Source organism: Erythrolamprus reginae, chromosome Z (genome assembly GCF_031021105.1).
Source record: "Erythrolamprus reginae isolate rEryReg1 chromosome Z, rEryReg1.hap1, whole genome shotgun sequence".
NCBI lineage: Eukaryota > Metazoa > Chordata > Lepidosauria > Squamata > Dipsadidae > Erythrolamprus > Erythrolamprus reginae.
This window is the reverse complement of record NC_091963.1, coordinates 58,180,622-58,199,317: the sequence shown is the minus strand read 5'-3', so window position 1 is coordinate 58,199,317 and position 18,696 is coordinate 58,180,622. Positions and strand designations below refer to the sequence as shown.

At 37.2% G+C, this 18,696-nt stretch overlaps 1 protein-coding gene across 3 annotated transcripts in view; it reads right to left on the bottom strand.

Annotated features, from left to right (window-relative positions):
• HUS1 (HUS1 checkpoint clamp component) overlaps positions 1-16,839 on the bottom strand; it is a 109,904-nt gene extending 93,065 nt beyond the window's left edge. For all 3 annotated transcript variants that reach the window (XM_070767118.1, XM_070767117.1, XM_070767119.1), the window contains exons 1-2: positions 16,727-16,839; positions 15,668-15,795 (exon numbers count right to left, since the gene is read on the bottom strand). In XM_070767118.1, the coding sequence (XP_070623219.1) occupies positions 15,668-15,795; positions 16,727-16,832 (234 nt within the window). In that variant the 5' untranslated portion in view covers positions 16,833-16,839. The remainder of the gene's footprint in view (positions 1-15,667; positions 15,796-16,726) is intronic.
• Positions 16,840-18,696: the final 1,857 nt, after the last annotated feature.

Here is an 18,696-nt window from a genome sequence, read left to right as displayed (position 1 = left end):
GAAGAAGTCAGAAGACCAGGTTGGCAGAAACCAGGACTTGTGGCCAGAGCTGGTAGGAGTTGAAAGCCAGCAGGAAATAAAGTTTGGCAAAGAGCCAAGTTTCCTTAGAAGAAAGAGCTTGGTGAATTACAGAAAAAATGTTTGAATTGTTTATCTGTAGGAAGGGGCTATTTTGATATAATGGCTTCCTTATCGGCACACTTACCAGAAACTAATGTTCAGTTATCTGGGTCAACATATGTTGCATACGCTGGGCACAATATTAGAAAATGTTATCTTTGTACCTTCACTGAAATTTTGTTTATTAAAGATAGGAAGATTAACTGCTAATGGATATGTAATTCAGTTTTATGAAAACAAATGTACTATCCTGAAAAATAATGTTGTATGTGCTGAAGGAGAAATGCAAAATAAGTTATATGTAATGAAAGAAAAGAATGTAATAGGGAATGCTACATGCTCAAACTTTGCAAAAAAAATCCTGAAAAATGACTTTACAGCAATCTTCAGGCTGCTGTAGTTTCAAAACTACTTGCCTTTTCAGGTTGATTTTTGGCAGGTGTACTAAGTACACAGCTGCGATGAGGATTTCCAATTTGCAGCACTTTCCTTCAAGTTGTTGAAAAAATATAAGAGTTCAAATTTGTTACTTAATGGGTTTTTGCCAAATTTTGGCTATATTTGATGCTCTGTTTGATCCTGTGGGACAGCTTCAATCCTCTTCAATTTGGCACCATTAGAAAGAGCAGATTCTCATCTTTGAGAACATATTGTTTTCATTTTGGTGTCTCTTCATATAAGGATTGAAAAAAATTCCTCAGCTGTTTGCGGGTAGCCTGTGATTTCTGCACTGCCCCTTGATACAAGTGCAGTAAAAGTTATTTTTTTTTCAATAAGTAGCATTTTTTTTAAAATAAAGAACACAAGATGTTATAAGACTGTGTTCAAAAATATTAAAAAACAGAAATGTTTGTTAGGAAATGGAAGGATGAGGCCAGGTTTCAAATAAGGGTCCGAAAAATGGGATTTTTGTCAGTATTGTTGCATGATAGAGGAAACAGGCCCATTGATGTTTCTAATGGCTGTATAAATCAATTAGTGATTTAAATATGTATTGGTCCATGGTGGCTCATAGCAAAGAGGTCATGCCCGATAGCCAGGCATGTCCAGCCACAAGTGGGGCACTTGGCACAGGTTCCCAAGCCTGAAGGTGGGCAACTTACACGAGGTTCCCAAGCCTCTTTTGAGTGTCTTTGCCCAGGTTCCCAAGCCTAAAGGAGTTGTCATAATAAAACATCAGTGCTGCAGAGACAATAATTTTTCACTGATAATTTTAGCTGGTTTTTTGGGTACTTTATACTGTTGTCCAAATGCTGTAGTTGCTGGTACTGGAAGAGTCTTCGGAGAGGGGTGGCATACAAATCGAATGAATAAATAAATAAATAAATAAGAACTGCTAGAATATGCTGCTAGAATATTTATTTATTTATTTATTTATTTATTTATTGATCAGATTTGTATGCCGCCCCTCTCCGCAGACTCGGGGCGGCTCACAACAATAATAGTACAATGTAAACAAATCTAATATTTAAGTTTTAGTTAATTTAAAACCCCAATTTAAAAACCAACCATACATACTAGCATACCATGCATACATTTTATGAGCATAGGGGGAGGGAAAGTATCAATTCCCCCATGCCTGACGAAAGAGGTGGGTTTTAAGGAGCTTACCAATATGCTCTAATTGGTCTCTGAGAGGTATGTGGCAAGAGGCAATCCTGTAAATAATAATAATAATAATAATAATAATAATAATAATAATAATAATAATAGATAGATAGAGATAGTGATGAACAACAATAAAGTACTAGTAGCAATTTTTGCACCAAATGAAAACCAAGAAAAATTTTACGCTGAACTACACCAGAAATGAATTGAGTTGGATTATGAAAATATATGTATGTTGGGAGATTTTAATGTGATTGCTCAAGTAGACATAGACTATAAAATATCAAAAAAGAACAAGACTCAAAGGAAGAAACTACCCAAATTCCTTTTCACCATGGTGGAGGAACTGAATATATTTATAATAATAATAACAACAGAGTTGGAAGGGACCTTGGAAGTCTTCTAGTCTAACCCCCTGCTTAGGCAGGAAACCTTACAGTACTTCATACAAATGGTTATCCAATATCTTCTTTAAAACTTCCAGTGTTGGAACAGTCACAACTTCTGGAGGCAAGCTGTTCCATTAATTGTTCGAATTATCAGGAAATTTCTCCTTAGTTCTAAGTTGCTTCTCTCCTTGTTCAGCTTTCACCCATTGCTTCTTGTTCTATCCTTAGGTGCTTTGGAGAATAAGTTGATTCCTTCTTCTTTGTGGCAACCCCTGTGATATTGCAACACTGCTATCATGTCTCCCCTGGTTCTTCTCCTCATCAAACTAGCCATGCCCATTTCATGCAACCATTCTTCATATGTTTTAGCCTCTAGTCCCCTAATCATCTTTGTCACTGTTCTTTGTCGCTCTTCATATGTTTTAGCCTCTAGTCCCCTAATCTCTTTATCGCTCTCTTTTTCTAGAGTCTCAACATCCTTTTTGCATCGTGGCGATCAAAACTGAATGCAGTATTCCAAGTATGGCATTACCAAGGCCTTATAAAATGGTATTAACACTTCACATGGTCTTGATTCTATCCCTCTCTTAGTGCAGCCTAGAACTATGTTGGCTTTTTTCGCAGCTGCTACACTAGAACTCCAAGATCCCTCTCACAGTTACTACTGTTGAGCATTGTACCACATATTCTGTACCCGTGCATTTTGTTTTTCTTGCCTAAATGTAGAATCTTACTTTTTTCACCATTGAATTTCATTTTGTTATAGCGCCAACTGTTCAAGTCTGTCAAGATCCTTCTGTATTTTGTGCCTATCTTCTGCAATGTTGGCTATTCCTGCCAGTTTGGTGTCATCTGCTATTTGATATATGGAGGCAGAAATTTCCAATTGAAAAAGAGTATATTTTTTTACTCTGCTAGACACATGTCTTAGTCAATAATTGATGTGATGTGGACATCTTTGGAACTGTTAACAAATATACAGTAATACCTCATCTTAAGAACTTAATTGGTTCCAGGACGAGGTTCGTAAGGTGAAAAGTTCATAAGATGAAACAATGTATCCCATAGGAATCAATGGAAAAGCGAATAATGCGTGCAAGCCAATAGGAAAATCCAAAATTTTAGAAGCGAGGCGAACAGAGGGTGGGGAGGGGCAGCAAAAGGGGGCGGGTTGAGGAAGAAATGACGGGGGGGGGAGATTCCTGGAAACCTGAGGAATGAAGGTGGCTGAAAGAATAAATGGCAGGGGATCCTGGAACGTGAGGAATAAGGGTGGCTGAAAGAATAAAAGGCAAGGGATCCTTATTATGCGTGGAGGAGGGGGGAGAAGTTTTTGGTGAAGGCAAAGGAGAATCCCGGCACTTCAGCTTCAGACAAGGTTCCCTTGACAAGATGCCCCCTTCCTTCTCCTTCTCTGGAGCCTGTGGGGACAGCCACATGCTCCCCTTTTTCTCCCCGGACAAAGAAGTGGCGCTCAATTGAAGTAACGATCTGGAGTCCTAATCCGGCCGCTGCTTCTCCTCCCTCTAATCCTGAGCAGCCCCGTCCAGGAGAAATCATTCTGAATCCTCTTCGCCCCTCCTGCCCATTGGAAAGAGAAAGAGAAGGAGAAAGAGAGGAAGGGAAAGAGAGAGGGGGGAGTGTGTGTGTGTGTGTGTGTGTGTGAGAGAGAGAGAGAGAGAGAGGGGCTGACTGCCTCTCCTTTGCAATGACACCAGAAGCTGCCTGTCGGCTGTGCTGGGCTCGCCCCCTCGACCTGCCCGGCGGCTTTGCCTGATGACGAGAGAGCAGCGGAGGGACTAGCAAACATGGTTTTCTTTCTTTATTTCTCCACCCTTCAACCTTCTCCTCAGAGGTTTCCTCCTATATGTGCCTCACACAGCTTCGCAGCCTCGTGTTTCCCTGGAGGAGTTTGTGTGTGGATGGGGGGAGGGGGCTTCCCTGTCTTTCCCGGATATGTCCCCCCGCTCTGACTGAGCGTGTTTTCGTGGTGTGCTGGGCCGGCAATGGGCTGGCCCTCACGAAATCCGGGTGGGGGCTTTCTTTCTTTCTTTCTTTCTTTCTGTCTATCTATTTATCTATCTATCCACCCATTTATCCATCCACCCATCCACCTATCCATTATCTATCTATGTATCCATCTATCTATCCATCTATCTATCCATTATCTATCTATCTATCCATCCATCCATCCATTATCTATCTATCTATCTATCCATCCACCCATCCATCCATTATCTATCAATGTATCTTTCTATCAATCTATCTATCCATCCATCTATCCATTATCTTTCACTCTATCTATCTTTCTATCTATCCATCTATCTATCCATCCATCCATTATCTATCTATCTATCTATCTATCTATCTATCCATCCATCTATCCATTATCTATCTATCCATCCATCCATCCATCCATCATCTATCAATGTACCTTTCTATCAATCTTTCTATCTTTCTATCTTTCTGTCTATCTATCTATCTATCTATCTATCTATCTATCTATCTATCTATCTATCTATCTACCTACCTACCCACCCACCCCTCTATCCATTTATCCATCCATTTATCCATCCATCCATCTAGAGGCTTGCCTCTGGAATAAGCCAGCAGAAGGTTATGTTTTCCTTTATCAGTTTTTTTGTTAAGAAATGATAGTCCCTCCTGCATTCTTGAACTATTTTAGGGACTTGCTTCAGAATTATGATTTCTTTACTCTTTAAGGTTAAGTTTTGGTTTCTTGTCCATCTTAGAATTTTAACTCTTATTAATTTTCTGGCGAATTTAGTAGGCATCTCCCTAGGGAGGTTATGTCTACAAGCAAAGCTGGTTTGGACCCGGTAAATCTCATCGATTTCTTTGATTATTTCTTGTGGATCCATCTGCAGAATCTCCGCCAATATTTCTGTCATCTTTGCTCCTAAATTCTCATCTTTTTCTTCTACAATGTTCTGAAATCTTAGTCCATACGAGGCACATTCTAATTCTAGATATACTATGGCCTTGTCCAAACCTCTTGTGGTGACCTCATTGCGTTCTTCAATGTCCTCTATCTTTTGTTCTACCTTTTCTATTTTTCCTTCCACATTTTTAGTCTGTGTTCATTTTCCTGCAGTGTCTGTTCTATGTTTTCAATTTTCTCATCCATATTTCACATCCCTGCTTTCATCTCACCTATTTCAGCTTTCAAATCTTCATGTTGCAATCTAGCTTCGTCTCTATTATTATCTATTGAAGATTGCGTTCTTTGCATAGCTTCTTGCATAGCTAATAGAGTTTCTTGGATAGTTTGCAGAGTTGGTTGAGACACAGATTTATCTTTTGAGAACATGCCTGGTATTGACGTTTGATGCAATGGTGAGTCTTGTGATGATAAAGTTAGAGTGAATGTCTGTCTGGACTTCCGGGGGCGGGGCCATGGTGAAGCAGAGTTAAGGGAGATACTGCTCCACTTGATTCTGAGATTTTTCGTTTGGGGGGCTCCTTCAGAGCCATCGCAAATCCTGGAGAGGTGAGCGATAAAGGTGGGAATACTCCAGGAAGGTGTGGGTGTGCGCAAACCCCACTTTCCGGGGCTAGATCTCACTAAACTCGACGGAAAAGAAGCCGGTGTGGCAGCATTACGGCCCAAAGACATGGCGACCCCTTAAGACACCAGGAAGGAGACAACGCAAGAGAGTCGGCGCAGATCAGTGGACCGGAGAGTGACAGCCAAAATAATAAGAAGAAACAAGATCGACCTCTATATTAAGAAGTTCCAAAATAAGACAGAACAAGAAAGCCTCCTACAAGATTAAGCTGTCAGCGCGTTAAAAATACAGATCGGAGCCTAAGTGTGAGATCGGAAAGATTACAACTTTAAGTATCTACACACGTCCACCAGTAACAGGAAAATCCAGCTATTACTTTTCCGCTCCTCTTTTTTTGACTTTTTTCTCCCCTTTTTATACAGCTTTTTTTTCTGAGACAATCGACATCTAGACTACAGGTAAACTCAAAAATTATATTACGTGGATCTTGATCTTTCCCGTCTTTTGCTGTTTTATTTTGTTTTTTCTCTCATCCTACGCTGATTGCGGCCCCTTTAAGGAGAACCCTCTGTAAAATTCTGGTAAATCTAAGAAATTGCTGTTACTTAAGAACTTGCTGTAAATAACGAGAACTAACTAGAGCAAACGTGATTCAACGAGAACAATAGGTGACTAAAGCAAATAGATCCACATTATTAAACGTGAGTTTTGGACAATCTTTTACTTTTTGACTCACTGAACTTTACAACCTTTCTCCACTATTTTTGTTCCTTTTTTTCTTTTTTCCTTTGGTATTCTAAAGAATAGATGTCAATGTAAACGCCAATTAGCTTCCTGACGGGAAAGCTCTCTGAACTGTGATATTGCCATTAGTGAGGGGGGGTTCTCTTTTTTTTTCTTTCTTTCTCTTTTTTGAACATCGTCTTTTCGGATATCCTTTTTTTTTTCACTAAATCTTTTTCTTACAACAGACCTATACCCAATTTTTGAATCAATTTGAATCCCCTTTAAATTTTTCAACAGAACCTCCAAACAAAACCCCCCAGCACCTTTTTCTTTTTTTTTCTTTTTCCTTTTCCCCCCTTCTCCTCTTGTATCTTTCCCCCCATTTTTAATACCCCTTTATTCCAATCCCTTCCCTCTAATAAATTCCACTTTCCTTTACTCCCCCTCCTCAATTTGTAATTTAGTATAGTACAATTTATTAATTCTCCTGATAGAGATATAAGTTATAGGCAACTAGATATATTTATGTATTTTTCATAATTAAAATTATATATCTACAATTTAAATATTTAAATATTTTCATGAATTATATTAATTAAATAATTGATCTTGGTGTAAAAAACCTAATTAATAATTAATTATCTGACTGAATTTGTAAAAATAATATAACATAACCTTATATAGTGATTGTTATTAAGAAACAGTTAAAGGATAAGCTGAGTTGAATTGATTATATTGATTAAGTTCTTTTTTTCCCTACAACCTTGCTATAAGTGTATATAAATAAATGTGTGATTAATGTATAAGCAATAATAAATTAATAAGTGAATAATATAATATACTGTTAGCATTGTATAAGTTTAATTCTTTCTTCATACCAACTCTATTTTTTTGCTATCTCTTCTTCTTTTATTTTTGGGACATCTCGATAGGATAAGTATAAATATAAGGATCATTATAGTAGTTAAAAGTATTGAATTTAATGTGTTTTAAAAATTGATTTAAAAAAAATATAGACTGATTGAGTTTAAAAATTGATAAGATGAATATATCATAGATAGCAATATAATTGTGATTACAAGACTTTATTTTTAACATTGAATGAAAGTGTGGAGTAATTTTTTTAAAACGGTAAAAATGTCACAAACGTATACAAAATCACTCAAGAAGCAAACACCAACAACACCGCTCACAATCAGACCAAAAACATCAACGAAGATGACTACAATAGAAAAGCAAGAGCAAGGGCCAACTCTTCAAACTATCCAAACTTCACTGGATCTAATCCACGACTTCATGAAACAAACACAAGAAACTATGTTCAAGACGCAAGAAACCATGGTACAAAACCAAATTCAAACAAACAAGAATTTTGAATTTATGAACGGAAATATGGAAGAAATTAAAACCCAAATAAAGAATATACAAGACACCATTGAAAACCATGATCAAAAAATCAAACTGTTAGAAGAAAACTCAGTGAAGACAGACCGTAAAATAGAAGAAACAGAAGTGAGATTAAGAGCGGCAAACCATGAGTTAGAGGGCGCTGTTGCCTTACTAGAAATGGAAAAAGCAAATTTCTATCTAAGAGTCCAGAATGTACCCGAAACTAACGAGGAAGATCTTTTCAAAAAAATTACGGAAATATTTACCACACTCCTGGAAGTAGACGAAGAAGGACTCAGGAATCATATTTACAAACTATACATGGTCCAAACAAACTATGCGAGACGTTTTAAATTACCCAGAGAGGTACACATCAGATTCACAAAGAAGACCGTCAGAGATGCAATTTATAAAAGTGCAAGAGGCGAACCATTAATATTTGAAGGAAAAGAAATAGTAATTCTGAAGCAAATCCCAAAGAGAATAAGCGACAGAAGAAGAGACTTTCAATTCATATCAAACAGACTGATCAGACAAGGGATCCCATTCCGTTGGCTAATCCTGGAAGGCCTATTAATCACATGGAAAGATAGAAAGATTAAAATTGACACATATGAAAAAGCCGACAGATTCATAGAGGAAAACCTAGAAGGATCCAGGAACAACAATATGGAGAGTGAACCCCCCAATCAGGAAGCAATAAATACAAACCCAGAAACAAAGGACACGAACCAAGACCCAAGAGAGGAAAGAGAAAGAATAATTACAAGAGCCACGGCTAGGAAACAATAACATGGTTAAGCAAGCAAAAATATTTTCGGTAAACATCAATAGACTGAATTCAGCGATCAAAAGAAAACAAACCTATTAAAAATTACTAAATGAAAACGCGGATATAACTTGTCTGCAGGAAACTCTTATTCAAAAATGTGAGGAAAAATTGTTAGAAAATCCGAAACTTGGGAAAATGTTTGCAGCTTTATCAGAGAATAAAAAGAGAGGCATAACAGTTTACGTTAAAGAATGGTCAAACCCAAAACAAAAATACTTAGACGAAGAAGGGAGACCAAAAAGAGATATTAATGATCGTTATTTATGCATCTAATACGAATCAAAAATATTTTTACAAAAAACTATATGACCAAATAAACAGAATGTAAAACCCCAACATGTGTATATTGGGTGATTACAACGCGATAGTAGATCCACGAATTGACTATAAAACAGGAAACAAAAATAATAAATGTAGTAACAGAAAAAGTTTGCCCTTAGTATTTTTTGATATGGTGGAAGAACACAGATTAAAAGATATATGGAGAGAAAGAAATAAACATAAGACCAAATTTACATACTACTCTTCTCCACACCAATCATGGTCCAGACTAGACATGTTCTGGACCACAAATGAAATCGAAAACATAGTAGAAGAAATTAATATCAGTATAAATACATGGGCGGACCACCCCCCCATAGTAGACTTAAAACAGAAGGAAAAGGGAATAAATGCTGGGCTATATATCCAAATATAATAAAAGGAAAATATATAAAATATATGACCAGAGAATTAAAATACTTTTTGAAATATAATTGGAATAACGACACCTCAATCCAAAATATATGGGACACTGCTAAGGCGTACACAAGGGGTTTAACAATTGCATACACAAGCAGAGAAAATAAGGGGGGAAAAACAAAAATTAAGAGATTTACAAGAACAAATCAAAAAATTTGAAACACGGCTACAAGATGACCCCCAGAATAACAATCTAAACCAAGAAAAGGACAAAATTAAACATAAAATAAACTTAATCATACAAGAGGACATAGCTGTACAAATAAAAAGATCAAAACAAAACCATTTTGAGCATGCCAACAAAACAGGTAAATGGCTGACATATAAATTTAAAAAAGAGAAAGAAAATAGATATATTCACCAATTAGAAGATAATAAAGGAATGTTACAATTTGCATTAAAGGAAAAAAAGAAAATAGTTAGGGAATATTACCAAACTCTATATCAAAAGGAAGAAATAAACGAAAAGGACATAAATAATTATCTGGTAAAATGTGAACCAGAGGAGATAACGGATTTAGACAGAGAATTTCTAGGGAAGGATATAACTAGGAAAGAATTAGATACAGCTATACGTAAACAAAAAAATAACAAATCTCCCGGACCAGATAGAATCCCGGCAGAATATTATAAAGAACTAGGAGACACTTTAAAAGACCTGATGCTAGAATTATTTAATGAAGTTTTAAATTTAGGGAAAATGCCAAATTCATGGACTGACTCCTTGATAACCTTAATCCCCAAAGATAAAAAGGAAAAAGAAAAAATAATGAGCTACAGACCCATAGCATTATTAAATGGGGATTATAAAATTTTTACAGCAATAGCTGATAGACTCAAAATAATACTAAACAAATGGATACACTCAGATCAAAATGGGTTCTTACCTAACAGGCACATTCAAAATAGCATCAGAATAATGCTAGACACTCTAGAATATTACGAATCCCGTTCGGAAAAATCAGCTGCAATAATATTTATGGATGCCCAAAAAGCGTTCGATAACTTAAATTGGGAATTCCTATTAGAGGTACTGAAAAAAATGAACTTTGGACAAAAATTTACTAAAATAATTCAAACCATATACTCAAAGCAGTCAGCTAAAATCATAATCATTGGAGAGACAACTGATACACTTCAAATAAATAAAGGAGTACGACAAGGATGTCCACTATCCCCACTCCTTTTTATACTATGCACTGAAATTTTGTTAAACCAAATACGAAAAAACAAAGAAATAACAGGCCTAAAAACTAAAGGTCATGAGTTTAAATTACAAGCATTTGCGGACGATATAGCCTTCATTATTGAAAATCCGATACAAACAGGCAAAAAATTAATGGAAGAAATAAACAATTATGGACAAGTAGCAGGACTAAAAATCAATAAAACCAAAACTAAAATTATAGTTAAAAATATGACAGCAAAAGACAAACAAACTTTGACTAGTAAATTAAAATTGGAGATTACAGAAAGAATTAAATACCTAGGAATAAACCTATCATCTAGATGTATAACATTAAAAAAAGATAACTATGATACACTACTAAAAAAGACAGAATCACAATTAGATACATGGGCTAAATTACCAATCTCATTACTAGGAAGAATCGCCACAATAAAAATGACCATATTACTCAAATTTCTATATTACTTCCAAACAATCCCAATTAAATTAGAAGGAACCTTTTAAAAAAAATTAGACAAATCAATATCCAAATTTATATGGCAAAAGAAAAGGCCAAGCATTAGACTCAAATGGACACAAGGCAACCCTAAGCAAGGTGGACTTGGCTTACCCGACTTCAAACTCTATTACCGAGCAGCAGCCCTAACATGGGTTAAAGAGTGGATACAACTTCAAAATACGAGACTACTAGCTTTGGAAGGACATGACATCCAGTCCGGATGGCAGTTTCATTTGGAACAATAAATCTACTACACACTCATATTTTAAACACCATCTGATAAGGAAGTCATTATTAGACAACTGGAACTTAATTAGGAAGCAACATTATTTTAAAATACCACTATGGTTCTCAAGCATAGAAACAATAATTTACCCAAACACTATAAGTCGACAAAAGCTATTAAACTATTCACACTTATTAGATAAAGATTCAAAATTAAAAGCACAAACACAGCTAAATGAAGAAGGAATAAAAGTAGATTGGTGGTGCTATCACCAAATATCATCTAGATTCCATGTAGATATAGGGAAATATGGAATACAGAAAAACTACACTCCATTAGATAAAATCTTATTAGGACCCCACAAAAAATCAATTGCAAACATTTACAAAATACTACAAGAACACCAAAACGTGGAAGAAATAGTAAAAGGGAATATGATTGCTTGGGCAAAGAATATAGGTCACACAATACAATTGGACCAATGGGAAAAAATATGGCATACCAACTACAAAATCACAAAATCCACCGCATACAAAGAAAATGCAATAAAAATGTTTTATAGATGGCATATGCCCCCCGAAAGGCTAGCAAAAATGTACACCAACCTCAAACCTAACTGCTGGAAGTGTGGTGAGAAACAAGGTTCATATTTTCATATGTGGTGGACCTGCAGACAAATTAAAGGAATCTGGCACAAACTTCAGAAATGGATAAAGGAAATAACTAAGATTGAATTAGAAATGAAACCTGAAATATTTTTGCTTGGCATTATTGAAAATCAGATGAATAAGGAACATTATTACCTAATACAACATTTAATAACATCAACGAGAATAGCTATCGCACAATTTTGGAAAAATGAAAACATGCCAAATGAACGGAATTTAATTTTAAAAAATGTTAGATTGTGCTGAAGCAGATAAACTAACAATGGAACTAAAAGAAAAAGAAAAAACGAAATACTACCAAATATGGGAAGAATTTTACACTTGGTTTAATAAAAGAACACCTCTTTATAGTGCTGCGAGATAAAGAAATAATTTAAAGAACAATTTTCTTAAATAGTCAATATAGTTTTTGTTTTGTTTATTTGATAAGAACTTACAACATAAGAACTTAACTATAACAATATACAACTCAAACCACTGGTTTAACACCGCCAAGAATTTTAAAAAAAAAGAGAGGACGCTGTCAACAGTCTCTACTACAGGAGAAGAGAAGAAATGTATCTCTTGCTTGTTTTTTCTGTTTTCTGTATTTTATGTAAGTGTACTGTTTGTCGTTATTATCTCATTATATATATGTAAATAAAAATTATTTTTTTTAAAAAATAGAGTGAATGTCTGTTTTTTGGTTGTCTTTAAAGTTGTTGTGTTGGACATAGTAATTGACCCTTTAAGGTTTTTCCACAGGAGCATTAAATATTACTACTTAATATACTTAATATGCTTAATATATTATATATAAAAGAAACTTATCTCAATATAGCAAATAAATCAGGTTTTCCTTTGTAAATAGAAATTCATTAATATCTTAAGATTACTAGTATAGAATCAATAAACTGGCAAAACTGTTTATATATACTCTAAAAGACAAAGGAAATAACAGGATATAACAGTAATTATTGCTTATTACTCAAGAAGACTTACTATTACTATAAATTATTATATTATTATATTGCTCTATTACTATATTGCTATATACTAATATTATCATATGACAATCTTATAGATATCAAAGGGTTACAGCAATAAAGTCAGGGGGAGGGGGAAACAATGCAATTTTAAGCAATTCATTATATTCAATCAGAAACAAACAAAAACAAATAGAGAAAACAGGGAGAGAAAAAAGAGGAAGAGAAAAGAAAAGAAAGAAAGAAAGGAAAAAGAGGGAGAAAATAGGAAAACGGATAACATGGAGAAGAAGCAAAAAACAGAAATATCTCAAAATATAGTCCAGTTACTTCGACCTTCTAAATCGGTCCCAAAAGATTTTCTTTGAAAATATTATTAAAAAGGAGATTAAAAAAAGAAGTTTGTCGTAGTTGATTGAAACCCACAGTCACTGTGTCAATAATATCTAATCCAATCTTTTTGCACTTTCGCTTTAAACACAAGGAAAAGAAGTAATGACGTCATCACACCCAAGATCGTTATCTTCTTTCTAACACATCGATCTGTCACCGACTCCACCAAAGAATTTCCTCCAGAAATAAATAATCCAATTATGAAAAAACAATCAATCCCAAAAAAGTAGGTAAGGTTTAAAATTTAATCCAAAGTAAAGTCCTAAATATATAATCCAAATTTCTCAAAACAGTTCCGAGGTTTGTAAGCCAAACTCCAAAATCAAATAAAAAAGAAAATATGGTGCCCAAATATATTTCCAATTGAACTAATACTGAAGTCCGTTTTGTTTTGTTTAATTTTTTTTCCTTTTTACTCTTTCTTCCACTGTCTCTTAAAACTATAATGGCGGCGTCAGCGAGTGTACGAAAAACAGCCGATAATCGTCCTCCACAGCTCCTGATACCCACGATATCTCAAAAGCCAATTTTTTTTAATTTGTTTATTGGGGGAAGGTCTGCTCTTGTTTTAAAGAGTTTAAAGTTTAAAGTTCGAATTTCAGATTGTGTTATTTTTTCTTATTCTTGGTATACTGGAGTTTTCAAGTCCTAACCTCCTCCGGTTGTTTAATTTAGCATCACTACTCCATCTGCCTTTTCAATCAAGTTTAGCAAAGACTACGAATCATAGGATCCCCTTCTTTTTTTTTCTTTAAAAAGTTTAGGTTATCTTTAAACTTTTGTACCATTTTCTTTTAATGATCTGTTTACTCCGATCGACTTCTGTTTACTTTTTGTACTTCCTTCTGTGTGGTCACTCTGTTATGGCCGGGCAGTCACATAGATGATGCCCGGTTCTTCTTCGGAGGAGCTGCAGGGCAATCCCTGCCCTACGAGACAGTGGCACTGTGTCTCTAGGGCTCCAGGAGACCCCTGTTCTGTGATCGAACCCTCTAACACTGATCAGACCGCAAAAAAGCAGCCTTCAAAGAAGAAAAGGATGGCTCGGATACGGAGCTCCATCCCCTGCCTCCCGTCATAGCGCCGTTCCCAACTGGAAGCCCCGACAATAAACAGTTTTAAAGATAGGATATGGGAAGAGAGGGGACATCACAATAAATGTAGTTTAGTTAGTGATATAATTATCAGCTTGTTTAATATAAAAAATTTAAGTAAATCAAAATCACTCAAGGGAAGGTAAAGAAAGAGGAGGAGGAAGTAGTTTCTGAGAAAGTAGTTGAAGGGGGGATAGGAGAAAGAAGGAAGGGTGGAGAGAGTGAAAGAAAGGTAGATAGGAGGGATGGTTGAGAGTAGGTAGGGAGTGAGAAAAAGAAAAATGAATACAGACTGATAATCAATTATTAAGATAAAGGTGTTGTTTTAAATGTAAAAAAGATTGCTTAAGAAATATATAATTATGTAGCTGTATGTTTTTGAAATAATACAGGGCATATGCATTGATATTTGTATGAATATGAAATGGAAAATAAAATAAAATAAAAAACTTTATTTAAAAAAATATCTCTTTCTTTGTTACTGTTCTGCCTGGCTAATGCAATTAGCTATCCACGAGCCCAGAATTAATTCAAACACATGACAGCAGGGCCATTGAATCAAGAAAGTCTCTTTTACATACAAAGGCTAAATGACTGCTTGAATGCAAGGCCAGTTACTGTTTTATGAGTACCAAAAGTTTAGAGTTATTCACACAAAATTTCACCTGACATGTTTAGGCTTGTGCCAGAGCAAAGGAGTGATTTATGAGTCAATAAAGACAGAGTTCCACACTCAAATCCGCACCGCCTTTTCCTGCTTGAGTGTCAAAGAGTTAACAGAAAACCAAAACAAAATGCAAACCATGCTGCACAATCTTCTTTCTTCGAAAATGCCAATGATAAATGCCCACGCCCAGCACTCCAACCCCTCCCTTTTTTATCAGGGTTTCAGCACGTAATTAAACTCTGAACAACTGCACTCCATTATCTGTTTCTACACTTGCACAGCTGTTCTTGCCTTCCCAAGATCCTGCACACACGGGAATTCAAGATATCTTCCCCTTCTGAGCCTGATGACCCTCTAGCTGTGGGGCTAGCTGTGGGGCTTGCTGCACCCATTCCCCTGTCTGTCTCTTCCTCCTCACTGCCTTCCTCTGCCTGTGATTCTTTCACTGTCTGAGACATCTGGCTGCACCCACACAGTCTTCTATAAACAGATGACTCCCACTGTTCCACATCAAAATCCCCAGCTACAGGAGCTGCCCTGAAGCCAACCACAACAATTACAAAATTCTAATTTAAATAAAATACACTTCATAGTTTGATGTTTTTAATTTTTTTCACCCCTGGACTCTTACCTGGTTAAGCTCACACCACATGCTAACACCACCATTTGCCACTTTGTCACTGAGGATGAAGTAAAGTTTATCCAAAGTAAGCCGCAGGATACAGATTTTAGTTAATTTGGCAATTGTGCTTATCACACCTGTCAAGACAGTACATTTTACAACGCACTTTAATATCTCTGCATAATAGAACATCTTTAATCACAGGAACAAAAACAGAAGGTGAAATTTCATTACCGAACAGGCATAATTAAGAGTTAGTTTGGAAGCTGAATTAAAAATTACTGGATTCCTGTAATATACCATCACTAAAATATTAACTTATCTCTTCTGTAAGAAACTTTAGAGCCAAATTTATAATCAATGTAATCGTATTTACCCATGTGCAATTGTGATTAAATTTTTATAACTGGTTTTATTGACATAATTAACCATTTTTATATCTCATCAGTGTTTCCTAATCGTGGAGGAATAAAAGGAGAGTTTGAGATAACATATGGTAGTACTAACAGACTCATCATAGATAGGCTGCAACTTTTGAAGTATCCCTGTAAATTCCCTTTTTTATTTTCTTTGTAATTTTTACCTCTCCAACAGCAGAGTGAAAACATGAAATTCTTCCTGTACTACACACATTGTTTGAGTACTTATATGGTTGTCTGATTCAAGATTGGCATGCTCTGGGAAACAAATCACTGAAAATATTTGTATCTACTTGATTTAATCCAATTTAATAGACAGCTATGGATTTATCATCAATTTGGCCTCGGTAGTATGAAACAAACAGATGGACTGTCAAATAAATGAAACACTTTATTTCATTTAATCAATAGCCACATTTCTATTTCCATTCCCTGCATAAGGCTTGGTATTTTCCTTGAAGATCTTTATACTTTATTCAGAGGAAGTCCGCTCTTATGTTAGAAAAGTAGCGCCGTTCTTTAAAAACTGCAAATCAGGCGGACAGTCGGTCAAAAAAAACCACGGAGAGGAGGGAAAGGCGTGTATACTTTCCCCAATACTGTACTTTGTTTTCCAGCTGAGCTGCAGCCTTTTACACGGTGTACTCACGACTGAAATGATTGAGACACCCCACGTCTATAATCTTCGCTCGAAACCGCATGACAGCAACGACTTCAGCATCAAAGTGTCCCCTCACTTTCCTCCAACCAACCATAGAGAAAAGGGGAGGCACGTGCACTTCCGGTTCCTGTTTTAAGCGTCTCCAGTGGTCCTCAAATTTGGCAACCTTAAAACTTGTGGACTTCAGACAGCATAGCTGGCTGGAGATTACTCGGAGTTGAAGTCCCAGTTGAAGTCCACAAGTCTTAAAATTGCCAAGTTTGAAGACCTCTGAGGGGCAGGTTGTGGGGAGTTTACGCAAAAACACTATAGAATTGTCCCGCTGTAGGGGTGGGGGTTTTTTGTTTTTGTTTTTGCTTTCCCTGTTTGGTGGTGTCGTTTCGCAATTTCTCTCATGGCCAGCCCAATTAAGTGGGAATCGGAAATGTCTCAGGTCCGGTAAAAGGCCAATTTCTGATTCTATTCATCATTTTATTGGATCTACGGTGAAACCCCTAAACCGAACAAGGGGTCGCTGCCAACGATGCTTCCCCTCTCTCCATGTTTGTTTCCTTTATTTTGTTTATTGACGGTCCGGAAAGGTTACACACTTTAAAAGAAAAAGGAAGAGGATTACAGTCTCTAGATTTAACAGTTTTCAAGAAAGTTTTCGCCGTTCCGACTGGCGAACAGCAATAACAGGGTTTTGGGGGGGAGGGGTGTGGAACGGTTTCGTAGAAAGCATAATTAATAATTTACTATGCTTACTAACAGAATTATAAAGTTGGAAGGAACCTTGGTGGTGTAGTCCAAACCCTTGCTCGAGCAGAACTTTCAGATAAGTGAGTATCTAATCTTTTCTTAAAAACTTCTAAAGCAGGTTATTCCACTGGTTAACTGTCCTCACTTTTAGAAAGTTTCTCCTTAATTCCAGATTGCTTCTTTCCTTGATTAGTTTCCATGTTGTCCTGCCCTCTGGTGCTTTGGATAATAGGTTGTCCTCTTTTGGGGGGCAGCCCCTTACATATTGGAACACTGCTTTGCTTACACAAAACAAAGAATCACTAATCAAACATTGCATGTTGTATTCCTCCCAGAGGATCAGATCCATTTGAACTGAGAATTCAGCCTCTGAGCTGCCAAAAAACCAAAGGGCAGCTCTGGAGTTCAGGCAGCTCCTGACCACCAGGGTCTGCTACTCTCTGTGACCCGCTGGGGCAGCGGTCCCCAAACTACGGCCCATGGGCCGGATGCAGCCTGCTGAGGCCATTTACCCGGCCCGCAGCAGCGTACGAGATTTTACCATCTATATACTAAGTTCCCAAATCTCCCCTCCACTCTGCTGCTGAGCGTCTGGCGGTGGCAAGGAAGAGGAGGAAAGCCAGGGGGCGGGGAGGAAAGCACCCTATGGCATAGCAGCAACAGTTCCTCTCCCTAAAGGCGAGAAAGAAATTGGCCAATTGCTTTCCTCCCCGCCCCCTGGCTTTCCGCCTCCTCCTCCTCCAGACGCTCAGCTGCAGACCGTCTTGGTTCCTCCAGTGCCGCTTTTTTGCTTTTTTTTTTTTGCACCGGTGAGGTTTGCACGCGTTTGGGCACTTTTGGTGTTGGGGGGGGTCTGCTGCGGAGAGTGAGAGAGAAAGAGGGAGAGATAGAAAGGGAGTGAGTTAGAGAGAGAGAAATAACACAAGAAAGAGGGAGAGAGAGAGCGGGAGAGTGCTGCTTTTTTGCTTCTTCGCTGCCTGCGGGGAGCCTGGAAGCCCTGCAAGAGCGTCTGGAGGGGGCAGTAAACAAGCCATCAGGACCCACCACGCACTAACTTGTTAACGGCCATGCCGTCCCGGATCACAGGGGAGGGGAGCTTTTCCCCCGGCCAGGCGACGGCGAGGCCCTCCCGATGCTTGCCCGCCACCCAGGCCCCACGCTTGGAGCTGGGGGCGACGGGCCTAGTCTCGGCTTACTTGGCCCCGGCACGGCCGAAG